Source organism: Rhineura floridana, chromosome 1 (assembly GCF_030035675.1).
Source record: "Rhineura floridana isolate rRhiFlo1 chromosome 1, rRhiFlo1.hap2, whole genome shotgun sequence".
Lineage (NCBI taxonomy): Eukaryota > Metazoa > Chordata > Lepidosauria > Squamata > Rhineuridae > Rhineura > Rhineura floridana.
Window position 1 is genome coordinate 177882149 of NC_084480.1, and position 27446 is coordinate 177909594.

General features: G+C 41.2%; 1 protein-coding gene across 9 annotated transcripts in view; it reads left to right on the top strand.

The window, feature by feature from the left end:
- The window catches only part of KIZ (kizuna centrosomal protein), a 165566-nt gene that overhangs the window by 34311 nt on the left and 103809 nt on the right, over positions 1-27446 (top strand). For 3 of the 9 annotated variants that reach the window (XM_061587989.1, XM_061587990.1, XM_061587986.1), the window contains exons 2-4: positions 16758-16820; positions 22022-22184; positions 26341-26430. In XM_061587989.1, coding sequence (XP_061443973.1) covers positions 16771-16820; positions 22022-22184; positions 26341-26430 — 303 coding nt within the window. In that variant the 5' untranslated portion in view covers positions 16758-16770. Of the gene's footprint in view, positions 1-6390; positions 6427-9485; positions 9535-10077; positions 10149-16757; positions 16821-19791; positions 19943-22021; positions 22185-26340; positions 26431-27446 lie in introns of those variants that run through there. The other 6 variants (XM_061587964.1, XM_061587954.1, XM_061587974.1 and 3 more) reach the window with 6 other exon arrangements.

Below are 27446 nucleotides of genomic sequence, written 5' to 3' on the forward strand. Positions count from 1 at the left end.
CACCACTAAGGGGAGATGATCGCTTTCTGTTCTTCCAAGAATTTCAAAAGCACTTACTAAAGGGAAAAGTGAGACTGAAACCATTATATGATCGATAACACTGGCACCCAAATTGCTCAGATAGGTATAATAACCTTCAGTTATGTCCAGTGGACTCCCATGCAGCGAATATAAATTTTGATGGTATATAAATTCTAAGAATTTAAGACCTTGTTGATTGTATTTGCTGTCCATCGAGGTGTGGGGAGTTAGAAAGATCTCTTCCAGATCTAAACCGAAGGGATGAAAGAAACCTTCTGAAATTGCCCCAATTCGGGCATTAAAATCCCCGCAGATTAGAATATATGCTTGCAGGAACTTCTGATCTATCTGTTCCAGTAAAGATACTAAATCCTTCCATATCTTGGTAACGGTTACAGGGTTGTTAGACGGTGGAAAATATGTGTTTATGCAGAAGAAGGGGTCTCCAGTCTCTGTTTTTAATTGTACTGGAAGAAGATAGTTATTTTGAGATTCCAATTTAACCAACTGGGATTCTTCGATTAATTCCAGCGATAAGAAGGACACCAGTCCACCACTACCTCTGCCCTTCTTGAATTTCTTTGTGGCTGGTAGATAGAATGATTTGTAACCCCGCAGCAGTGGAGAATTGAGTTCATTAGTCCAAGTCTCCTGTAAACAGACTATATCATATAGTTGGAGCATCTCAATAAATTCTTTATCTGCCATCTTATTTTCCCAACCTGCCACGTTCCAGGAGATTATCTTTAACCCTTTATATTTTGTATCAAGTCATTTAGAATAGTCCAAGGAGGTTTTAGGAGAGTAATCTCTGGGCTTATTATTATCACCCTTGATCCAATATTTATCTTTAATATGGATCATGTGTTGTGTTCTCCAATTTTTCTGGTTGTGGGTATGTGTTTGCAGCCTGATGTTATTTGGGTACGTTACAAATTTGGGGAGCTCGTATCTCTGATTCCTCCAGCCTCTATTTTCCCCAGTGTTATATTCCAGCCATCTTTTACTTCCAGTCTTTGGAATCCAAGTGGAAATATTATGATGCCCTTGAGAGGACTTGTTTGGTGTTCTTATGAGTTCAAATAGTAGCCCTCTGTTGGAAAACCTATGTAATAGGGACCAGAAATTGTACCCTAACTCCGAACTCCGAAATGTGAGCTCGATGCTTCCCAATTGACCAAAAGAGGGTAGACATTTGCAAAAAACTCCTTTTCTTATGTCAAGGGCTGTTCCCAATATAGATTGAATATCAGTTAGGAGTTCTTTCCACGAACTTAATCTCCCTCCTGATTTTCTCACTAACCAGTTGTGGATGATCACTTGAAAGTCATTCGGTATTCTTTCCTTTGATCTAATCCTTTTCTTATAAAAAGGGTTGTATTTACTCCTTTTCCTTCTATTGTCTTTATAGTTGTATTTTAGGGGATGTGATGATTCACTGAGTTCCTCGGTTGCCTCCCATCTACGTTGCTGAACCATACGGGGAGACTGTTGGTGAAACTTGACTGAACCATCTTCTTCTGATGGAGTTTTCAGGGTTTGCTTAAAAATATTAGGTGGGCAACTCATGTTTTCCACTATCAGTGGAGTAGAGGCCTTATCTGAATATTTATCAATTATTAAAAGTCTTGGGTCGGAGGGTGTGAGATTTAAAATGGAAACATCGTTATTGCTGAGAGCTTGCTCTTGGTTACCAACATAAGGGAATGTCTCTGAGTGCTTGTTCCAGTCTTCAAGTATATCTTTTAGTTGTTGAGTTGTTGTGTTTTGGTCGAAATCCTCCTTATGCCGAATATCTCTAACTGCTTGTTCTTTCTGTGGCACGGTGTCCTCCAAACCTTGAATAGTAAAATTTGTCTGAGGGGCTATCGTCAGAATTCCCAACTCTACAAGGGCAACTAAAGTTCCAATGGTAGCTTTCAGGCCAGAGACTTCCTGCTGCAGTTTATCCATGTTATGAAAAATTTTTTCCGTTGTCTGCTTGGTTAAAAAACATTGATCTCTTAAAATTTCCCATGAGGAAGGAGTTTCTTCCTCGTTCTCTCCCAAAACTAAATTGCCTGAGTTTTCCTTTAAAGAATCTAGAGTTTCTTTGCTTACTGTAAGTTGTGTTTGTCTACAAAATTGGAAAGTGTCTTCTCTCAAATCAGGATCAGTGGACCAGTTTGTTGGACTTTCGTTATAGGAATGCTTGTCTGAGTTTCTTCTATCTTCTAGATGATCTCCTGTCTCAGTTATAAAACTGGTGCTGTCAAAGAAACCCAGACTCTCCATAGGTGTTAATTCTGGAGTTCTTTGGTCCATCTGCTGCTCTTTTACTTTTGCTGTAGGTTTATTACTTTTAATTATCCCACAATAGTCTAATATTGATTTTTGGATTAAATTAGGAGTTGAGCTGTTAATTATAGTACTACGGCTTTGAGCACGCGTGGTCACCATTTTGTACCCGTCAGGTGAATTTCAAAGAGTGAAATATGCTTAAACAGCACTAATTTCTCTTCACCTCCTAGCACTCTGTTCTGATTTCAATAAAAGATACTTTGGCAGCTGCAATGTTAAAGAAAGGAGTCAAGGCTTTGTAGGAGTGAGAGACTAATTAGTTTGTAATATGCAAGGGGGGTCGTGACGTCAAAGCTGTTAAAGGTCCATGTAGAATTACTCCTTCCAACTCACAAAAATGTTTCTACCCCCTTATGTAGTTTATAGTTCAGGTTTACTTCTGCTCTCGTGCTCCTACGAGTAAGAATTCAGTTTAGTGTTTTAGAACTCTTCTCTCTCCGTTGAAATTGCAGCTACATTGATGTTTATATTAATTAAGTGAGGTGCCGAGCCGCTGGGAAAAAGATAATAGAGAGTACCTGTGTATGTGCGCTGGAATTACGTCTATTCCACTACAGAGATGTACTTGAAAAGAAACTGGAGCTTCCTTGCTTCCTTGCGATACAATAAAGAAGCAGTCGATGTTTTCAGCTTGCTGTTCCTGTGTGTTCCCCTCCTCCAGGTCTCAACATAAACTGCTTTGTAGCTTATCTCTCCGGTTACTCACTTTTCCTTTCAGATGTTTTCAAAAGCCCAGGGAAGATAGAGGAGTTGTCTTACTCCTATATTGAGTCCGTTCACTTTAGATAACTCACAATGGCCAAAGATATAAAAATAATATAGGAGCCGAGTAATCATTCAACCGACTCAGTCGCCATCTTGACCCCCTCCCCACTATCAGTGTTCTAGTGAAAAACTCTCATGTTAAATTGCCCTTGAAATCTTCTATATGCCTGAACATAAAATATTGTCTTCCATGTTTAATTGTAAAAACTCTGTTTTCTCTTTTTCCAAACTTAGCTAATTCTTTAGAGTTGGGTTGACATGACTTCCACTTTCTATTCTGTTACACCTTTACTTGGAAAAAAGGCCTGCTGAATTCAACAGAGTTTAATCCAATTGACATGATGCTACTGAAAAAACATTGTCGAACTCTGCGAAGGGTCCAGCTGCATGAGAGTTAACGCATGCAGGCTTTAACACATATGTTCAAAATTCGCCTGCTGCCATGTGTGAAAATGATTGTATACAATACACAGACACGCAAGTTGTGGTTTTTGGCATATTCTAGCTGTCTAAAGTGTAGACAGTGTAGTGGTGACCAGGGTTTGAATCCCCACATAGCCATGAAGCTCACTGGGTGACCTTGGCCCAGTCACTGCCTCTCAGCCTCATGAAAACCCTATTCATAGGGTTGCCATAAGTCAGAATCGACTTGAAGGCAGTACATTTACATTTTTAAAGTGTGATTATTGGACTTGTATGACATCAGCACACATGTTTAAAAATGTAATAATACCATTTCTACATAACCTTTTGCTAATACGTATTTGTTGACAAAACATGGCTGGGATTCATTTTAAGGATTTAAAAATATAGCTAAATGGATGGATGCACTTACACAGTATTCAAGTTCATAATGTGCTGTTCTTAAATAATGTTTTTGTGTTGTAGTCACTGCCACAGTCCATCAGGAATTGCCGTAAAAAGAGTGCAAGAAAATACTGTTAGCATGGTTTTAAACTTGCATCTTAGCTTGGTTGCGATCTTATATCTACTTATCTGGATCTTTCTTCAGAATACACATATATAAGATGGTGCTGTACATTTCATGGTAAACATTTTCCAAATGTTTTACATCAGCAACATCCAGGAGATGCCATTCTGCTTGCCACCAGGATAATCCACTGCGTATACCTGGATAATCTTGTAGTTTTGTCTTATACCCTCTAGCTATCTGAGCTGTGCAGTTTCCTTGGTCTTTAAATGATTAACATCTGCCTCTATCAACCAATCAAGCAGCATGAACATTTCCTTTCATTTAATGGAAACACACTATTCTTGCTCAGTACTTGCCAGCCCTTGCTTGTGAGGTTTTTTTTTTATGCTTAGGCAGTAGTCCCTTGTACACTTACTTGAGAGTAAACACTGTTGAATTAAGTGAAACTAACCTCTGAGTACACATGCTCAGGACCAGACTCCATGTTTTCTGTGACACATACACACACATACACAGAGAAATCCATATTCTGAAATAAAATACAATTTATGCATTTTGGTTTTGTAACTTCTAGTTTCCATTTCAATAAACTTTGAAATGAACCATGAGCAAAAAATAAAACCCAGAACAGATACAGCATTCTAGATCAAAAGTATGCTGAATTCTTCTCCAGTCCCATGATGTACTGTTATATTTGTTCTGGGGCAAAGGAGGATTGGTTTTGAAAACAGTGTCTGAATTTGGTTTGGAAACTCTGTACAAGGGAATCTGGTTACTGCTAAGCCTGGTTAATGCTGACACAGACATAACACTACACTACGGTTTTAATAAGTAATGTATTATCTTGCTTAATATGCAGTGTGTTATATATTCAGATAGCTGATCCATACCTGGATACTCTTTTCCTATACTCTTTTCCTATGTCTCTCCCCCACCTCCCATTTGCTATACAGGGATGGAAGTAGTGTGGGTTGTCTTGTGTTCTTTTGTCTTGTTCTTTATGTGTTTGTTGTTGGCTAGCATACAGTTGTGTCTCTGTCTAGTCAAGGAGCTAGTATGCATTGAGCTCCCATATTTTCATTCCATCTGCCTGTATGTGCATTTACCCTTGAAGTGGTGTGGGACTTTTATGTGTTTCACCCAAGCTGCAAAAGAAAATGACATTATCATGGGATCGCTATTTGAGTCTTTGCTATGGCAATTTTTAAGTGAAGCCCTGCCATTTTCGCATCCCATGATGCATATGTGAAGTCAGGCTAGCCTTTAAAAATGGACAAGTGCTGCTTAGTATGGTGAGTTTCTTCCTAAGAAACTGTCTCGAGTCCAGTCTGACTGGGAAAAGTGTAATCAGATGAACAAGTGAGAGTTTGCAAACTGAATTTCAATTTTATTTATTATATTTATGAGGTACCCCATATGATAACTTACCTAGGTGTCAGAAAATAAAAATATAACAGTAAAACCAGAATAAACATGGGAAAAAAACAGCATAAAACCCCTATAGAAAGTCAGCACAATAAAATACTATATACAGTACAAAATTAAGAGTCCTCAAATACATTAAAGCTGCCAGTCAAACCACAGGGACTTAGGCTGCAATCTAACACATGTCTCCTCAGAAGTAAGCTATTTGGGTTCAACGGGACTTACTTCCAGGTAAGCCAGATCGTAAAATGGCAGGGAGAACAAAAAAAGTCTTAACCTGGAGCTGTAGTAGTAGTAGTAGTAATTCACAGTAGTAAACCTGGAGCTGTAAAGAAAGCAGTGTGGGTGCCTGGCAAGCTTCCTTAGAGCATTCCGTAGTTCGGGGGCCACCACCGTAAAGGCGCACTTGCGATTACCCTCTGAGCTTCAGATTGAGGGGACACACAGAGAAGGGCCTCTGTAGATAAACTTAGGGCGTCGGTAGATATATATGGTGGGAGGTTATCAAATACGTTACAAGTCCTACTCAACTGGTTGAATTTCTTCTTCCACTTCCATTCCCCTTTCTTTTCCAGGAAGATATTAGTGAGATTTGAATTGCCCACAGCCTGCCTTATCTTTTGGAATCAAGACCAGATTGGCCCATTCTGACAGATTCTATGGGAGCATGCCCAAATTTAGCTGGGTCTGCCTCAGTGTGGCTAGCACCTGAGTGCATAGAAGATGAGCACTTAAGCATATACATTACTGCATGAAAAATGTTATGTAACATATTCCAGATGAGTATGTTTAAAAATTAATTAGAAGAGAAGCATGGGGTGGGGAGAAGCTTCAGTTCATTGCCATTGCAGCAAATAGGACTACAGCAAATGCATATAAACTGTGACTGAATTTATTCTTAACAGGGTCAAACAGGCTCTATGAATGGGGAGATAAAGCAGGTAGGTTACTCATGAAGAAAATTAAAATGCTTTCATTGAGCAATGTAATAATGTAATTTCTTGCCTATTACTGGGAGATGGAAGTTCCACTATTGAAGTAGGAGAGATCAACAAGCAGGTTAAAAATTATGGGCCTCGGTATTCTTCACTTTGTGATTGACAGGCCGATCTTACAGTCCTACTGTGCCAGTCAGGGCTAGCATTGGTGTAATATCATTGTGAACTTATGCATGCCCAGCAGCAGACATGAAAAATGCATTTGGACTATAGTTTTATTGTAGGATATACATGCATGCATGTGTATATTTATTTAAATCAAACAATATTTCTAAATGAACAAACAAATAAAAACAAGTTGTACAAAGACTCTCCATTTGAAAGATAAAGTTTCCTAACCTAATAGACAATCTTGCAATTAACAATAAAGCCTGCAAAGGTGGTTTAAAATGTGGAAGATGGGGATTTCAGGAATGTACATTTAATTACATAAATTGCAGCCCTATTCAGGCATTCTTAAATTGTATTTGTAGAAGGGCAATTAAAGCATTCCTGATTGTGGGGAGGACTGTAATTGCGTTCAGCTTAGCATTTTTACCTCCCCCATCCCCCGCCCTGACCTTCCTGTTCAACATGTGGACCCTCTATCCCAACACGGTTACAAATTAAGACTGCTTGAATAGGGAATGTAAGATCCACGTGTATCCAGAGAGTTCAAGGATAAAAAGATCTGTTGCATTAAGTTTCACATCTATCCTTTATAAAGCTTCTTATCTGAGTGTCAATGTGAATGAATTAACCCTTTGAGAATGCTCAAGGAGTCAGATTGCTGTAATCCAGGCCACTGGAGAAGACCATGAGGTCAAAATGCTTTTGGCGATTTGGATTTTAGTCTACAGGGTTTATGCTGACTTGGGGGTCTTTAAATTGCAAGATTATTAGCGATATGCTTAGGAAACTTGTCTTTTAGCTCTTGAACTGAGAGTTTGTACAACTTGTTTTAACTGATTTAGAAATATTTTATTAATGTTTTAAATATACTTATATGTGTGATGTATAATTTAGCCTTGACTTACATTTTTGTATTTATTGATTGCCATTAGGTATAGTTTCTCTTCCTTTTTGTTTGTGTGCAATAGCAGAGTCAAAAATAGCTGGGGAAATGTGAGGAAGACACACACACTCTTGCCCATGTGCTTGATACAATGCACTATGGATGCCAATCAATGTGACCGGTACATTGACCAATAAAATCGGCTAACTTTTTAACTATGATTTTTTTAATTGCAATTTTATTAAGAAGAAAAAAATGAGAGGAAAAAATGAGAAAAGAAATAACACACACCCTGTCAGCTCACATTAAGAGAACATTTAAATATCTATACTAGGGGGGCTTTGCCCCTGCTTGCCATTCCCCTTTGCACAACCCCAATTTTTAACTTCACCCCCTTTTCCCTCTCTCCTACTCTGCATTCCCTCTACTCTGTCTCTCTCTGTCTCTCTTACACACTTTTTGCCTTCTCCCCCTTTCCCCCTCCCTCATCCTCCCTCCTTTTCTCAGCTGTTCCTTGCAACAGACCACTCCTGTTTCCATGACAACTCCTTCTGTGTGTGGCAAGGGGTGCATTTGAGTGTGTGTGTATGAGAAGCTGGAGCCATTTACTGTGACTTGGGGAAGGGAACTGGGCTGCTGGGTCCTGCCTCTCAAGCCGGTCACACCTGTCTTCGTCCACCAAGCTGAGCACCTGCGACAGGGCAAGCTGGTCCAGGTTGTGCACCCAGCTCCTATGACTCATCACTGTGGCTGCTATTGTGCCTGGACTTGTTTTCCGCCATGGCCTCTCCCCTCCATGGCTCCCCAAGCTTCCTTCTCCCCTTCAGGCCTCCTGCAAGGAGGAGGGAGGTGGCTGGCCAAGGTGAATGACACAGGAGCAGTGGGGAGTGACTGGGGCAGTGCCTCAGCAACTGTCAGGCTGTCCCATCCCTTCCCTCCTCCTTGCCTTCCACTGCTAAGGCTGTTGGTGAGCGGGGTCGGCTGCAACAACAGAGCAGGATGGTTGATGAGAAGCTACCCCAGGCTGTCCTTACTGTTCCTCTGTGGCTTGCCTGGGCCTCCTTGTTCTCCCACCTTGCTTGCCATTCCACCCTCGCCTCCCATCCCCCTTGTCTGGTGGTGCTGCCGCCGCCGCAAGAGGTTGTCCTGTGGGGAGGCCCTGACCTGCCACCCTAGCCTCCTGCTGCTGCTACTGCCGCCACCACCTAGGTGGGCAGGTGAAGCATTCACGCTGCTGTTTGTTTGCTTCAGCTGCCTACCTTGCCTGCCGTGAATGCTTGAGCCGCCAAGGCATTTCTGCATGGAAGGGTTCACGGCGAGCTTGAAGCCTACAAAAATATATGTACTTAGACATCCATTTTAGTTTACACATATAGATCAATATATGCCGCCCAAACGTCCAAATATATGTATCCAGATGGAGTTGGTGTTTATAGAAAGTACACTCAAATGCAGCAAGTGCATAAGTGGTAATCAAGCCATTGCACAATAGTTAGTGGGTATTTATCCTTCCAGGTTTGAAGTATAAGCCTCTTAGTGACTATTAGGGCATGTGAAGTCCATTCTTGTTGCCCTGCCATTAATGTTCATATAATAGGAATATAATTGAAAAGTACATGGGCATCCACAAAGTTCAAGGATTCCACCATTACAAAGTAAATATGGACAACAATTTCAGACCAAAAAGAAAATATCACTGGATAACCCCACATCATATGCCTCAGAGAAGCATTTTCAGTATTGCACCTCCAGCATCTATCTATTGTGGTGTCCAATGTACCTAGAATACCAGTTTTTGCTTAATCAATCTCAGTGTTAAATCTATAAAAACATATAGACTCTAAAGCAATTTCCCATTGTTTAGGCTGTATTGCATATTCTAACTCCCGGTTCCATTCTTCCCTAAGCTCTTGAACTTCCACTTTACATGCTTCCAATCAATATTTATAAATAACAATTATGGGTTTGATTTTCTGTGAAGATCCAATTATTCCTTCCAACAATTTAGGGGATGCTGAGACACTCAAAGCAGACAGGCCACAGATGGACACCAACAGGTGTTGTAATTCTAAATTTTGCCATTCAGCACCCACTGGTAAATGATATCTAAACTGCAAAAATTTTTGACCAATTTAGAATGTACCCTGAAATTCTACCAAACTTATCAATTAATCTAATTAATTCTGATATAGTTGTTTCAGATCTACTAATAAATAATAGAAATCATCTGCATACAAAGCTAATTTAAGTTCCACTTGTGCATGCACAAAACCGTGAATTTCCCTGTTCTGTCTAATTGCACATGCCAATGGTTCCAAACATAAATAAAATATTAATGGAGAAAGAATCTAAATCAAATGGATCTGAAAGAATTCCATTTGTCCTTACTTGAGATTTTGGAGAGGTATAAAATTCTGATCCACTTCTTAAATTCTTAATGGAACCCAAAAATTTCTCCAAAGTTACAAAAATATATTGACAGTAGATCTTGTCAAATAATTTTTCAGCATCAAGAGAAATAATTGCTGCTGAATCTGATCTTTGACTATTCAAAGTAAGCAAATTAGTTACCAATTTTAAATTATCTGTTCCTTATCTATAGCGAATAAAACCCACTTGATCTGGATGGACTATTGCTGGTATCACAGCCTGGATTCTTTTGGCAAAAAAGGTGGTTAGTATTTTCATATCTACATTAATTAAAGAAATTGGTCTATCATTTACATGATTAGTATGGTTTTTACCAGGCTTAAGGATAATAGAAATTATATAGCCTGCATGGATTTTTCACTTTCTGCCATATTAAATTGAAAATATCCCCATTCCATTCTGCTGCTTCCCATAAGCACATTTCAAAACAAAACCTTACAAAACTTATAGTCCTGAACTCTTGCTTAACAACCCTCTTAAGTTTTCATGGTGATACACAAAACAGTCAGAGAGAATTGAGAGTTCAAAGTGTAAAACGAGGAAAAAAATCAGACCCCTTTTGGACTTTTTTCTGTCTATTCTCATCATTTGTTGAAATTAATTAAAAATCAGCCATGTTCACAGAGTACCTGTAATCCTATTACTGACCTTGCCCGATACTCCGGCCTTCATCTTCTGCAGTTTAAAAGTTAAAAAAAAAAATCATGGCTGATTTTTAATTAATTCAAGAAATTTAACATTGCAATCTATTATAGTGTCAGGCATGCTCAGTAAGAACCATCAGTTTCTAAAAGCAAGACTCACGGTAGTTTGGCTTGGCTAATCAGGTGGCCACACCCATGCCAGACCTTTATTTCACTTTAGACAGTCATGGCTTCCCCCAGAGAATCTGGGTAAGTGTAGTTTCTGAAGGGTGCTTTGAGTTGTTAGGAGACTCCTGTTCCCCTGACAGAGTTCCAGTGGCCAAAGTGGTTTAACCGCCAGCCCTCTTCTGGGGATTGTAGCTCTGTGAAGGGAATAGGGCATCTCCTAGCAACTCTCAGCACCATTCACAAACTACTTCCCGGGATTGTTTGGGGGCAGCTATGACTGTCTAAAGTGAAATAAAGGTCTGGTATGGATATGGCCAGGGACAGCTTTGGTTTAAATTTGGGCTGGAGACTACACGTGTCTGCTGTAGAATAAAAAGGTGTTGGAAACCTTGAAAAAAGAATGATACTGTTCACAGTGTTTTCCTTTTGAAAAGGAAAGATGCTTTTCCACCACCCAGTGCATGCCCACAAAATGTCCTCCCCTCCCTCTCTCCTCCCCCTCCCAACCTACCCCTACCCTTCCTCCGTTTCTCTCCCCCTTCCCCCTCCTCCTTCCTCCCTGCCCCTCACCCAGGTCAGTTTCACCTAGCCTAAGCATGATTGTACAGGAGTAAATCCCACTGAACTCAATACGCATACAAATGATCAAACCTGCCCTCCCCTCCTCCTCCCTCCTATCCCCTCCTTTTTGCCCCTCTCCTCCCATCTCCTTTGCTTTCCTCCTTCCCTCTCCTGTCCCCTGCCCCCTCCTCCTCCATGGTCAGTTTACCTATTCTAAGCATGATTGTATGGGAGTAAATCCCATTGAACTCAATGAGCATGCAAATGATCAGACCTGCCTCCCCCTATTTCCTCTCTCACCCCATCCCTTTTCCTCTCCTGCTCAGAGGCACATGTTACCAAATTCTTCCAAGCTACACAGGAAGTGGATTGGACTGTGAAAGACTAACCCAAATTGTGTTTGCATTTTGACCAATTTGTAGGGCAGTCCAATATCTCAGAGAGGAGGTGAGGTCTCTTGCTGCCCTGGTGCATTCTCTATAGCTGCCCAATTTCCCTGCTTTTTAGAGTTTGATAAAAATATCTGTTGGCTATACATACGTTCTTAAACTTCAAGGATTGTTTTGCCTATTATGAATATATGCATCATACATTGAAGTTGACAGGATATCTAGTTGAAAAGCTTCTTGATACACCCTAAAAAGCTTAGGGACCAATATATGTAAACATGACTTATAGCATTCTATGGATAAACTGTCTGGTGTCAGGGCTTTTCCAGCCTTGATACTATGAATAACATTCTTAATTTCTTCTGCCTGTAATGACTTTGTAAGGATTTCCTTGTGCTGCTAATCTAACTGTGGGAGAACCGTGAGGAAAGGTTTTCAGATTTACATCCTGCAGGATCCTCATCCTTCCTGTATAATTTAGAATACTATATTTGAAACTCTGTTTATTTCTTTTGGTGTTGTATATACCATACCATGTTCACCATTAACCATCAAAATAAAATTCTGACTTTTTTGTTTGTATGATAGGTCAGTGTTTTACCTGGTCTCTGTCCACCAAACACGGGTAACTGTTCAACCTATTTGTGACACAGGACATGTTTCCTTTTGCCCTGCCCCTTTCAACCCATCCACCCACCCAATCCTGTCCATCTATTGATTACCAGCTTCTGAGAAAGCGCCAGTTAAACCAACATGTTGTCTACCCCCACTCACTGCTTCTAATTCCTTCATCCTAATGCTAGGTTTATTAGCTGCTGGTGGTGGTGGGAATAAGAGAATAAACTATTGGAGTAGAAGGAGAGCAAGTTTTTAGTGTATGGTGTATGGTGTCCCTCAGGGATCAATTCTGTTCTCTATGTTACTCAGAATATTAATGGAACTATTGGGAGAGGTCATCCAAGGATTTGAAGTGTGCTGCAATCAATATGTGGATAACACACAGCTCTAATACCAAGGAAGCTCTTGTGGATCTGAACCAGTGCTTGGAGGTAGTAATGGGCTGGATGAGGGCTAACAAAATGAAGTTCCATCTGCATGTAAGAGATATGTTCCTGCTCAGGAGGGAGGCAGTCACTGGAATTTGGATTCAACCTGTTTTTGATGGAGTTGTACTCCTCTTGAAAAACCAGGTTTGCAGTTGTGAGTCAGATTCTGGATTCAGCTTTACATCTGGATGATGGGGTGGCGACAGTAGTTAGAAGTATCTTTGCCCAGCTTATGCTGGTGCCCTAGTTTTGCTGATTCCTGAGGAAGTTTGACCTGGATATAGTAACATTAACCTTCGTTACAAGATTGGATTGCTGCAATGCACTTTTTCTTCATTCACATTTTATACCACATAATCATATAAATATATTTGTGCAGTGTACAAAATTTAAAACATACAAAATAAAACAAGCAACTCTGGTTTTACAGAAAGCATAATAAAATATAGCATTATGTAATAAAGAAAACATAATAAAATATGTTGTTATGTGCCTTCAAGTCGATTTATAGCATCATGTAAATTCACAGGATTACAATATGGGTCACCTTTCCGAGAAGGCTTGCTGGAACAACCAAGTTTTAGGCTGGTGCCTAAAATCCATTGCAGGCAGTGCTAGCCTTGTCTCAGTGGGCAAAGAGTTTCATATGGAGCTCCCTTTTGAAGGGTCCTACAGAGTTACAGCTGGTCCAGAATGTATGGATGTGGGTTTTCTGGATATAGTAAGGCCCCACTCATACGGCAGGTTCCGTTCCAGGCTCCTGCCGAAAAGCAAAAACCGCCAGAAAGTGGGGCCCTACTCAGCTGTAGCACGCGAGCTCCCCACCCTACAGCTGATCGCATGATCAGCTGGAGCGCAGGGAGTGCCAGCTGACAGCAATCAGCTGGAGCATGTGAGCTCCCCATGCTACAGATGACAAGGATCAGCTGGAGTGTGCAAGCTCCTGGTGCTCCAGCTGATCCCTGTCAGCTGGAGCGCACAATCAGCTGGAGCATGGGGAGCTTGTGCGCTCCAGCTGATAGTGGTCAGCTGGAGCGTGGTGGCTGGAGCTCCCCGTGCTCCAGCTGATTGCCCCACTGGTGCAGCTGTATTACTGGAATGCCGAAAAGCAGAGCGCTGATATGCAGGGCCCTACTGTATATATATATATACAGTAGGGCCCCGCTTTTCGGCAGCCTGCTTTTTGGCATTCTGCTAATATGGCGGCTTTCAATTAGAGTAAGGCCCCACTTATATGGCGCTTGTTCCGCTTTTACGGCATTTTTTGGGTGTCAGGCACCATTTTATTGATAGAGTTCTGGTTTTGGCAGGTTTCGCTTTTTGGCAGGGCTCTGGAACGTAACCCGCCATATGAGTGGGGCCCTACTGTATGTGATAAAGCTCAGCTACAGCCATGAAATCCTAGGAGCACCCACAATGCTATTTATTATTTGTAATCCTATGGTCCTATGTTCATAAAATAAAACCTTATACCAAAACATTTCAGGCATGTTTAAAACCATTTCAGGCTCTTTTCTCTATCTTTATAATATGTTGACTAGAAAAATCAGTAAAACAACAGCTGTGAGTTGCAGATTTATGTTGTTACAAAACCAGCAGTTGCGGTTTCCATGTATTGTATATGTTGTGGCAGATGTACTGTACTAAGACACTGCTAACCACAAGGTTCTCTCACAATGCTAGATGGCCTGTCTGTCACATAGTCTTTACTAATGTCAATTTAAAATTATTTGGGGTTAATGCTCTGTCTTATATTGTAGCTGATGGTCAATGGCCAACACATTTCTGATATTTGTTACTGCTTTATAAGGGTAAAGTTTCCCCTCTCTGTAGCACTCTTGATGCCACATCCACATTCACTCCAGTGAGGTGCCAGTGCAATGTCTGCTGCAAATTCTTGGGGTCAGTTTGAGTTGTTGCCGCCTGATGATGTGGACAAGGTGCTTGTGACAATGTGGCCAGCAACATTTCCTCAACCCTTAACCCTCTTTGCTTATTAAAGCTTGCCAAGGGAGTATGAGTGAGTGGATCCAGGGTGTGGTGAACAGGTCGTTGTGGGAGGGAGTGATCCCAGCTGTCCTGAAAGAGGTGGTAATCTGATCGCTCCTTAAAAAGCCCATCCTGGACCCATTGATTTGTGACAACTACTTCTGTGTCGCAAATACCACCTTTTTAGTGAAGATGATTGAGCGGGTTGTGGCACAACAATTGCAAGGACTCTTGGATGAAACATATTATCTTGACCCATTTCAGTCTGGGTTCAGGCGTGGTTGTGGGACTGAATTGTCCTTGCTTGTTCTGATGGATGACCTTTATTGGGAGAAGGACAGGGAGGGTGCAACCTTGTTATTCTTACTTGATCTCTCAGTGGCTTTTGAGATCATTCACCATGGTATCCCTGAGCCAACTTAGTGAGATGGGTATCAGAGGCATTGGTTTACAGTGATTTCTATCTTATCTTCAGATAATAGCATTGGGTTATTGTCCTTTAGCCCCCTGGCAGTAGTGCTGTCGGATGTTGCAGGGTACCATCTTGGCCCCAAGTGCAGTTTAACATCTATATGACTCCATTGGGAGCGAACGTTAGGAGTTTGGGCTGATGCTTCAGCAGCAGCTGATGATACCTAGCTCTATTTCTCGGTAACATCTGAATCAGGAGAGGCTATGCAAGCCCTAGAATGGTGCCTGGATTTGGTGGTGGGCTGGTTGAGGGCCAACAAACTGATTCTGAATCCTAGCAAGACAGAGATGCTGTGGATGGTTGGTTGGTTTCAAGTCCAGATAATTGGTCAACTGAGTGCTTTGGATGAGTTTGCATTCCCCTGAAAGAGCAGATTCATAATCTGGGGGTGCTCCTGGATCTATGCTTGTTGCTACAAGTCCAGGTGACCTCAGTGGTTAGGAGTGCCTTTTACCAGCTTTGGCTGGTAAGACAGCTGCGGCCATTTCTGGATTAGGATAGCCTGACCACTGTCATCTGTGTGCTGGTAACCTCCAGGCTGGATTACTGCAATGTACTCTATGTAGGGCTGCCCTTGAGGTGGGTCCGAAAGGTACAGCTGGTGCAGAATGTGGCAGCTTGACTCTTCACTGGAGCAGGATATCACCAACATGTTCCCCCTCGCTGAAAGAATTGCATTGGCTGACAATTAGCTGCTGAGCTAAGTTCAAGGTGCTGGTTTGGATGTATAAAGTCCTATACAGCTTTGGACCAGGATACCCGAAATATTGTCTCACTTTTTATATATCCAGTCCGTCACTGCGCTTTGCAGGTGAGGGCTTCCTGCACATACCATCTCATCAGGAGGTCTGTTCCATATAACATAGTGTTATGGCACCTACCCTTTGGAATTCCTTCCCCTTAAATATTAGATAGGCACTGATTTTGTTTTCAGCACATACTGAAGACCTTCCTTTTTCAATAAGTCTTTTAAATAGATCTCTTTATCCCCGTCTGCATCTGTATTGGAATTGCTTTTAATCAGGTTTGTTTTAAGGATGTTTTTAACATGTTTTGTTTTAATATATTTTTAAGACTTGTAACTTGCCGCCCTAGGCTCCTTTTGGGAGGAAAGGTGGGATATAAATTTAATGATAATAAATAAACCATTCTTTTTTAAAACCAGTCGGTGGCCCTCAGTGCTTCTTGTAGGAGTGAATTCCATTGCTCAATTTCCTGTTGTGTCAAGAAGTTCTTTCTTTTGTCTGTCTTGAATAGCCAAATGCCACAAATGAAGCTTTCTCCACATCTCTTCTTGAGTGTAGAAGGTGTGCTTCCCAGAGTAAATATATGTGAGCCCCCAGTATTTGCTGTTGGAAGAGGCAAGTGGTTCCAGTGATAACTGCCACCTCAGATTATTGCCTACATTAGGATTAAAGCATTTTGATTAATAATGATTCTTGATGACTTGGAATTCACAATGGAAAAATTAATATTCTTTGGGTGTCTAGCTCATTCTGAAATGTGTAAAATGCCTTCCTTTTCTTTACTGTAAAGTGATTTATAGTGTCCAGTAACTTCATCATTCTGTATTTTTTTTAGTGAAACAAAGAGGATGGAATTGGAAAGAAAAATGCTTGAATACAGTAAATCTGATACCTGCACGTAAGTCTGTTTAAACATATTTTTATGTTTTATTAATAACTTATTTTAATGGGTCTATTATTTATTTAGTAGCCTTTTCGTTTTTTGTTACACAAGGGTCTCCAAGCAACTTATATTTAAAAACATTAACATAAATACATTATACCATTAAGAAATTGTATAAAACATGAACAAATTCACATAAAACACCTAGAATTTTTAGATACATACACAAAAAACAACCCCCCACAATAGCCACAGGAAGCCTTGGCAGCACACTAACAATAAGACTATCTCAGCTAAGTCCGTCAAAAGGGTAAGTGACTGCATAGTATTGACTGGGATATCCCGTTAACACCATATAATACCTCTGCTGAGGGAGCTGCACTAGCGCACAGTGCTTTCTCTGAAATGGCAGGAATGTCGTTTGTTGAAACTGCCACAGCTGCTACGCTGTCATGAGCAGCGTAGTATTTCCAATTTCCAGTCAACCCTAGGAAAAAGTGGGTGCAGGCCAGTGGTTGTAGTGGTATCTCAGCGATCTTCCGCTGTATCCTGTCTTTGAACTTTGCTGTTAGGATGGTCACTTTCAGATCTGCAAATGTACATGAATGTGTATAAAGTAAACTGGGTAGTTTCTACGCAAGAGAAAACTGGACACAAATTTGACATTAAGAACGGTAACATAGAAACACCTGTAGGGGAACATTTTAATCTTCTTGGCCATTCAATTGCAGGAGTCTTGTTTCTCCTTCGTTCGGAAGGGTGACTTAACAATATGATATTGACTAAATTATAGCGTCATGGGTGCCTCTATTTGGTAAAGGCATGGTTGTAGTCTGAGCCAGTGGTGAGTGCAATAGTAGTTGTTTTGTAGTCACTCAGTTTCTGAGCAACATACAGAGTTCAAAGTATTGGCAGTCTTCTTTTTACTTCAGACTCTTAATCAAGTATCCTGTAAGTGAGTGCAAGCACATTTTGGGGCAATTCCTAACAATCATGAAGTGCATCATAATTGCCCCCATAGCCATGCCCCCCAGGAAAATCCAGAGTCATGCCACTGTGATTTTATATATCTTGCTTTTTCAACACACTGCTTAAAAACTTCACCTTAAAAAGACAGACTTTCAAAACAAACTACTAGTAAAATCTCATGATCAGATTTATGGGACATAACTGCAATCCTGTGAATAGTTAACTGGGAGTAAGCACCATCAAACTCAGTATAAGTTCAACTTGTAAAACACATTTGGCTTTAACATGTCATTTGCTGCTGAGCAACAGATCATAAGAGAGCCACTCATAGATTCTTTTCCAAGTATCTTGATGCTGTCATCCTGGCTTTCTCTTCACGTTAGCAGCTCTAACCTTGGAAGACTCTTCCTTTCTCTTAGCCAAGTGTCCTGTTAAGGAAGAAGCAGTAGAGATTCCTCCTGGCCCTGCCTTCAGGTCTGCACTGCAGGATGATGTTGGTGTACCTTCACCAGTGGAAGCATCAACCTCAGAATGGGCTTTCCGCTTTTTAATAACACATCTATTCATGTGAATTGGTGAGAATGGTGGACCGAACACAATTCAAAAGAAAATATCAGGATTCTGCAGGAGGAGAACCACAGTTGCAACCACTCATGACCCCAGTATATTCATCGATTAAAAAAACCTGCCAGTTTAAGACTATCTCATGTTGGCTCAAGCTGGCCAGCTGAACAAGCTCGCATTAGCTGTCAAAAAACTCACTTTCATACCCACACTTTTAAGCAATTTGATATTGTTTCTTTTTGTCTAAATTGCATATAAAAATAGGAGAGGGATAGCCGTGTTAGTCTGTAGTATCAGAAAAAAAAGTTATATTTATTTTAAAAAGGTGTACACTTTCTTAGGCCAGTGCCTATTTCCTCAGCTGAATGAGTGAAAAATCAGGCAGGGTGGATATATAGTGTTGCGCACATCCCAATCTCGAAGCAGTGCAAGACTTCCAGTGGTTCCTCTGCTTACCCAGGGTTTGGTTTCCTTGATATATGATTTATTTACATATACAACCACGAGAGTGGCTGTATGCTATAGCCAGCAAGGATTGTTCGCATTCTGCAATGTTAAATTGAAAATACCCCCTGTGCCATTCTGCTACTTCCTATAAGCTCATTTCAAAACAAAACCTTACAAAAATTGTAGTCCTGAACTCAGAAACGCTTGCTGGACAACCTTCTAAGTTTTCATGGCAATACACAGAACAGTCAGAGAGAATTGAGAGTTCAAAGTGTAAAACAAGAGAAAACAATCCAGACCCCTGTTGGATTTTTTTCTGCCAGTGTTCTCATAATTTGTTGAAATTAATTTGAAATCAGCCACGTTCATAGGGTGCTTGTAATCCTATTGCTGACCTTGCCCTATACTCTGACTTTCATCTTCTACAGTTTAAAAGTTTAAAAAAATGCATGGCTGATTTTTAATTAATTTAAGAAATTTAACATTGAAGTCTATTACAGCGGTGGGCATACTCAGTAGGAACCGTCAGTGTTCTAAAAGCCAGACTCACGGTAGTTTGGCTTGGCTAATCAGGTGGCTACACCCATGTCAGACCTTTATTTCACTTTAGACAGTAATGGCTTCCCCCTTAAAATCCTGGGAAATGTAGTTTGTCAAGGGTGCTGAGAATTGTTAGGAGACTCCCCATTCCCCAGACTGAGCTCCAGTGGTCAGAGTGGTTTAACAGTCAGCCCCTCTTCTGGGGATTGTAGCTCTGTGAAGGGAGCCCCTGGGTCACGTTGTGCTGCATGGGGATTCTGTGACCTTGGCTGACTGGCTGCCAGGATTTTTTTAGTTTTGGTTAGCAACCCTGACTGGTGGTGGGATGCTGAGTTTTCTGCCATACTCATAGGAATCTTGTTGTGGTTGGTATGGTATTGCATTTAGGGAATCATCACTGTCTTATCTTTTTCTTTTTCTACTTGCCTTTCATTTTACCTCTGACCTCACTGCCTTCCATCCATAGAAGCAACAACAGTGGTTCCATGCGCCCAGCTGAACCTCCTTAAACCTACTGATGATGCACCTGGTTATTTGCCCAATAGTGGTAAAAGAGAATTCATATACTGGGGAGTGTGGCTTCAATTGCTTTTGTTCCCAAGCTACTGTCTATTAAGGTAGACCAAACCATGTGTGTTTTCTCTCTGTCAATTATTACTCACTGGAAGTGTTGGCTGCCAAAGTGAGTTCAGAGCAGCCAGCGGGTAGGCAGGAACGGGTAGAGAATCTTCTTAATTCTTACTCATTTCTCAAACCTCTCTCTGCAGTGAAGGGTCAAATCTATAAAGCAGTTTGGAGCTGCTATGCTAAAAGGCAGGTAGGGCATTCCAGGCAGGGGATTGCCAACCCTGCTTTGATATCAGTACAGGCATACCCTGCTTAATGTTGCTTCACTTAACGTTGCCTCGCTATAACGTACATGCTCCATACATCCCCATACCCTGCTTAACGTTCGCATGCTTTGCAATAACGTACATTTTATTGGCATGACGCCGCTGCCATCTAGTGGTGATTGTGTGCAGTACAAGTGAAGACAATTGCTTCACTTAAAGTAGATTTTCACTTAAAGTATACTCTCCGGTCCCATTGCAAACGTTAAAGCGGGGTATGCCTGTATTTTTGCAGAGGATCCTTAGTCAAGCCTTACCACCACCAACACAATCCTAGCCATATCTACTCAGAAGTAAGTTCTGTTGAGTTCTATAGGGCTTAGTCCCTTAGTCAGTGTGTTTAGAATTGCAGCCTTCAGGGACATCCATCTTTACTCCTGAATGCTCCCATCTAACATCTCCACAACACTAGGCTCCCTTCTTCCTGCCTTCTTCCTTCTGGTGACTGGCCTGGCCTGAGGGCACTTAAACCCTTCTTGTTGGAAGCAAGTAGGCTAGATTAAATGTTCCCTACCCAGGCTCTCTAAGCAGGTGAGAAGGCTTGATGCTGTCACTTTAGCTGGACCTGGGAACACCCTCAATTAGCTAATATTTTTATCTTAATTTCCCATCAGAGAAATGTTTTTGTTTGAGTGGTATGCCCCAAGCAACTGTGGTTGATGCTTACTGTATTATGGTTAATGATATTGCTAGGGCCTGCCCCCATGACATCACTAGGGCCCACCCCTGAAATCTCAGTGTTTGGGATGCTTGTGACCTGGCAACCCTACCAGAGAATAGCTGAGGGACAATTGACCTGTATATTAACAGTTTGCTGTTAATACTTGACTGGGGAAGATCAGGGAGCTGGTGACTGAGTTGGTCTGAGAGGCTACTCTGTGAAAGGGTCTTACCAGAGGAAGGTGACACAGGTGGTTTTTGTCAGTTGGCTAAACTATCTAAACAGCCAGGAGCACAACTAGAGGAGCTTTAGGATTCAGAGGCAGATCGTCCCCAGTAGCTGGGCTGAGTTGTGGGAGTATTTGGCTGGGATGGAAGTTTAGGGAAACTGGCCTGAGGTAAAAGCCACTTAGAGGTCAGGGTCAGTAACTTTAGAATCTTTAGAGACTGTCAGCAAGCACCTTTAAGACCCCAATATAAGTATCACAGTATTCCCATATGTAAATAGTATCCCTTTAATAAACCTACAGCCTTAGTTTAAGGGTTATCCTTTCTCTCAGTATTGGTTTCCATCTCTTGTCTAAAGCCTACTATAGATGCTAGTAGAAGGGTGTTGAAAGTATTGTGAGTGAATTGGTGGCAGCAGAAAATTAAGCCTGTGTTTGTACAAAGTGAGGCTGAAGGACCCAGGGATCCCTGATGTGTTTCCTGGAGCATGCATAATTTGAATGGCACAGAAGTGGAGGAATAACAAATAAATACATGGGGCTATGGGAGACATGCATGGTGCTGCCTGTGCATGTGCATATATGACAGAAAGGGGAACAGAGAGGAAAAGGTTGTATTGAGATCAGTAGAAATCCTGTGGGTATTTCACCCTTGAAGTGGATTTTAGCCTTATTTTAAAATAGGAGTCTTATTTTCTTAATTGTAGTTTTGAACATTTTGTTGAGGAAATCTGTGTGTGTGTTAAAAGTGAAAAAGAATAGAAACAAGCATTGTATTGGAATTCTTCCTCCATAGATTTTTCTAAGATGGCTTCAGCAAGGTTCCTGTCAGAATCCTTGGGAAGCATTTGTCTTCCAAGAATAAGCTGATGTAAATAACGTGCAGCTATTTCTCTTTTTGTTTGTTTCCCTTGTGTAGAACTGAATTGAAATACAGAAAGTTAAAAAAATACCTAGAAGAAATATGTGAGCGTCAGAAAAAGTCTCTGCTTCGAAATCGAGATTTGTTGAAGGAATTTGATTGCATTGAAGCTCATATTTGGAAGTTTGCTTCAAAATCAGAGTGCCTTCAGAAGTTGAAGGTATTTATATACTGTTCTTTAATAACTGACAATGGTGAAAACGGAATGAGTCCTAAACCCTTTTTTAAAGAATAATTTGCTTGCTATGTGACAAATGCAGATATACAAGTAACATGCTGAGCCAAACTGGCCTTACAGCTTTGGAAATGAGGGAGAGTTTGAGGGACAGAGTGCCTTGAATATTCTTTCTATACTATTGTGGTTCTTCGTCCATGTTCCTGTTTGCTAAATATATGATGTTTTCTTTCTTCAACCAATGTAACTAGACCTAAAGAAAGAGGTGAAATATGTCCCAGCATTTTATTACAGTTTCTTATGATGCTGCTTTTTCTTGAGTAACTTGTGATTTTTAGTTTTGCTAGCTATTGAAGCATTCTTGAATGCCTCCCATGGATGCTGATCCTGCGGTAGTTTTTATTTTCCTTTGATGATGTTGTATGAGAAGTTTGACTGACTGACTGAACTGTGTTATTTTGGACTTGGCCACATCACCTTTCCACATTGGTTTCTGCTCCACCAGCACTTACCTGTTGTTGGGATTTATTTGGATGTCAAGGTCACAGTTCTTATACTTTTGTCAGTACTATCTTTACAAGTGTTGCTGGTTACATATATGCCATCTGAAACACACAACTCTTATGAAATTTGAGTTGTGTATGGATGGTAGGCTCCAAAGATAGTATAAACAGTTCTAAATCTTTTCTTTAGCAAAATGACAAATGTTACAAAAGGAATTACGGTTATACTTCACTTAATGAAGTACATGCGTTCCTGGACATTTCTTTTTTAATAGAGACTTTGCTACCAGCGCTAGGAATAACATGGAAAGAATAGAGATAGGTTCCTATACCACAAAACATAAGAGCAGTTCAATATATTTCAGAAAAGTTTTTATTCAAAACGAACAATGCGAAATAAAACAACAAGGTCAGGAAAGCCTTGCATACAGACCACTTGAAGGCTTCTTCCAAAATGCACCCAGGGATGCCTGCCTTGCCTTTTTTTCTTGTCATGTAGCATCATGTAGCATCTAAAGCTTTAAGCACAGTTCTCCTCCGTACACTCGAGGAGGCAGGCAAGGGGCAGCTGCCACCACCACTCTGTGCTTGTCTCTATGCCACCCTCCCCTACACTCGAGCAGATGCATCTGCAGCAGTGTTTCCAGGGCACCCAAAGCACTATTTATTGCAGACGCACCTGTGCCACCTGCCAAGGAGCACTATTCCAGCCACATGCCTGTAGCAGCCACAATCCAGTAGATAAGGAGCCACATTCTGACTTTGTCAGAGTGTGCACCCTTCCCCACATTCCCACACCCAAAAAAGACTTTGTTAAAAGGAGCTTCTTTCTTGGAGGATTTGTTAACCAAGGTATTACTTACACGGCGTGGGACCTCAATACCTTGTGGAACGCCTCTCTCGCTATGAACCTACCCGTTCACTTCGTTCAGAATCTAAGGCCCTCCTCCGGGTACCAGCTCATCGGGAAGCCCGGAGGGTGGTTACTAGATCTAGGGCCTTTTCTGTGGTGGCCCCTGAGTTGTGGAACAGCCTCCCCGAAGAGGTACGCCTGGCGCCTACACTTCTATCTTTCCAGCGCCAGGTAAAGACCTTTTTATGCTCCCAGGCATTTTAATCTTTTAATTTTCTTAATCTTTCTACTTTTAACATGTATCCTTCTTAATTTGTGTTCTATTTCATTTTTGTTGTGCTTTCTGTTGTTTGTTTGTACATGTTGTTGTGATTTTTTACTATGATATATTGTATTTTATCTTGTTTGTTCACCGCCCTGAGAGCTATTCTGCTAAGGGCGGTATATGAATTGAAATAATAAATAAATAATAAATTACTGTATAAGATAATGTAGCAAGATGATGATGTATTCAAATTAATTGTCAATTCATTTGTATTTTAAATTGGATGATGCCATATATAAACGTTTAAAATTTTAAATCATGCCTTTCACCCAATTCAGATTTCATGTTGGCACCATTTATCAACATACAATAGTAAGCAGATAAAATCTTTGAACCACATTGAAACTTAACCAATTTAAAATGTCTGGCTAAATAAGAAAAGCTTTGCCTGGTGCTGAAAAGATTGCATTGCCAGTGCAAGGTGAGTCTGTTTAGAAAGGGCCTTTCATAATTAGGGTGCTGCTGTAGAGAAGGCCCTCTCCCTTTGTGGTTCAGTAGTGTACCTCTAACAAAAGAGGCATCTAGAGAGTGGCCTCAGCAAAAGATCTTAAAGCCTAATGAGGTTGATATGGGAAGAGCTGCCCCTTCAGGTATTTGGGGTCTTCATCCATTTGTAAAAAAGGGGGAACTCCATGAGGAGTCATACATGTAAGTGTAATAGGTTTTACAAGAAAAGATTGTGCACAACAAATTATTATTATTATTATTTATTTTATTCAATTTTTATACCTCCCACAGCCAGAAGGCTCTCTGGGCGGTGTACAACATAAAATAAAATACAATAAAATCACAAAAAACAGTAAGAGCATACATAATAAACAGTTAAACAGTTAAACAGCCAGATATATGTTAAGACTAATAAAATCAATTTTAAATTAAAATTAAAATGCCTGGGAGAATAAAAAGGTTTTAACCTGGCGCCGAAAAGATAGGAGTGTTGGCCCCAGGCGCACCTCATTGGGGAGACTGTTCCACAATTCGGGGGCCACCACTGAAAAGGCCCTAGATCTTGTTACGACCCTCCGAGCCTCTCTGTGAGTCGGAACTCGGAGGAGGGCCTTCGATGTTGAACATAGTGAGCGGGTAGGTTCATATCAGGGGAGGCGTTCCGCTAGGTATTGTGGTCCCGCACCGTGTAAGGCTTTATAAGTCAAAACTAGCACTTTGAATTTGGCCCGAAAACAAATAGGTAGCCAGTGCAGACGAGCCAGAACAGGTGTTATATGTGCGGACCGCTTGGTCCGCGTCAACAGTCTGGCTGCTGCGTTTTGCACTAGCTGTAGTTTCCGAACTGTCTTCAAAGGCAGCCCCACGTAGAGCGCATTGCAGTAATCCAATCTAGAGGTTACCAGAGCATGCACAACTGAGGCGAGGTCATCGCTTTCCAGATAGGGGCATAGCTGGGCTACCAGCCGAAGGTGGTAGAACGCATTCCATGCCACCGAGGCCACCTGAGCCTCGAGAGACAGGAATGGATCGAAAAGAACCCCCAGACTACGGACCTGTTCCTTCAGGGGGAGTGTAACCCCATCCAGAACAGGTTGAACATCCACCATCTGGTCAGAGAAGGCACTCACCAACAGCGTCTCAGTCTTGTCAGGATTGAGTCTCAGTTTATTAGCTCTCATCTAGTCCATTATCGCGGCCAGGCAGCGGTTCAGCACATTAACAGCCTCACCTGAGGAAGATGAAAAGGAGAAATAGAGTTGCGTGTCATCAGCATACTGGTGACAACGCACTCCAAAACTCCTGATGACTGCACCCAGCGGCTTCATGTAGATGTTAAAAAGCATAGGGGACAGAACCGATCCCTGTGGGACTCCACAATGGAGAGTCCAGGGTATCGAGCAGTGTTCCCCAAGCCCTATCTTCTGGAGACGATCCACCAAGTAGGAGCGGAGCCACTGCCAAGCAGTACCTCCAACTCCCAACTCCGCGAGTCTCTCCAGAAGGATGCCATGGTCGATGGTATCAAAAGCAGCTGAGAGATCAAGGAGAATCAACAGAGTTACACTCCCCCTGTCCCTCTCCCGACATAGGTCATCATACAGGGCGACCAAGGCTGTTTCAGTGCCGAAACCGGGCCTAAAACCGGATTGAAATGGATCAAGATAATCGGTTTCATCCAAGAGCACCTGGAGCTGGCTTGCAATGTATGAATTTCTGAGCCATTATGCCTATATATGAGTCATTAATAAATTTAGAATGCTTCTTGAGAATGCTGTTCAGAATGATTATGCTATTATTTTAAAAATAAAATAAATCTGTTTAATTTTACTGTCTACTATATATTCATTACAATCTGAATGCAATCTACTAATTTCAGTGGGAAAGTTTTAAGTATATGCTTAACTGTTCCCCAGTGAAATCAGTGGGACATATTTAACTTTGGCTGGATCGCAACCTGTGTCAGTAAGCTGGTTATTTAATATTTATTTATAATGTCTCTTTATATATTAGGCAGAGTATGAAAGAGAAACTAAGAGTAGGCAGATTCTTGAGAGAAAAAATATATCAAAAAGTGACGAGAGAGACGATATTAAATGCCAGGTAAGTGAAAATATTTTTCTAGCATATAAGGCATATCCAGCCAGAGCAAAGCACTTTGGGCAGACTAATCTAAACTGGGGCTGGAGACCAGTGGAGTGGAACAGAACGATGGATCCACTGCCATATCTAAAGCAGTGCCAGCAGGGCAGAAAGCAAGGGCGGCATTTTAAAAAATATTTTGCGGACTGGATCTGCAGTGCTTTGGATGCAGCAGGTCCAAAGCCACTAATGCCCCACTCGCTCTTAAAGCTTTTGTTGGCTACCAGCTGAGTGACACTGGAGCCTCTGCTGTGGTGGAGGCACCCAACTGGTGGCACTCATTTCCACAAAAGCCAGCAAAGAGACAACGATGCACCATCCAGCTACCACCCAGCCATCAACATGGGGGGTTAGAATTCTGCTGTGTGTCATGTCAGTGGTAAAGTTAAAGACATGTTTAAGTCTTTCCCATTAAAAAGTAGTTCCTGCTGGATCATACCCATAGTTTTTATTGATTGGGGAGCTTTGAGTAGCTTTTATTTTAATCAGTTTAAAAAGTACAATTGCAAAACCTTTATGTACTTATTTCTAGCATGCAGTTTAAACTGTGCATATTGCTGAAAAAATGGTCTGTTACTGTGAAATTAAGAAATAGTGTGACACCCCCCCCAACACCACACACTTTAGGTTGCTTTCTAATGTTTTAAATTCCACAAAGTGTGGCAAATATTTAAATTTAACACTAAATATTTTAGTATGTATAATTTTGTCCATTTTGAGTTTCCCCTTCTAAAAAAAAGCCAGAAAAAAGAAAAGAAAATATGGCATATCTAAACCACAGACAAAGCCTGACAAGGAATACTCAAATATATTCTGCTATATATCTGCAGTAATGCAGCCTTCTAATCCCTCCTCCTATCTCCATATAAATGATACCGTTCAAGACCAGAGCTGTTTTTCTTCCCTAAAAGCAGGAAAGCTCTTTTAGATGAAATGTCTAAAAACATCTTGTAATAACTTGGAGCATGCTGGCAAGA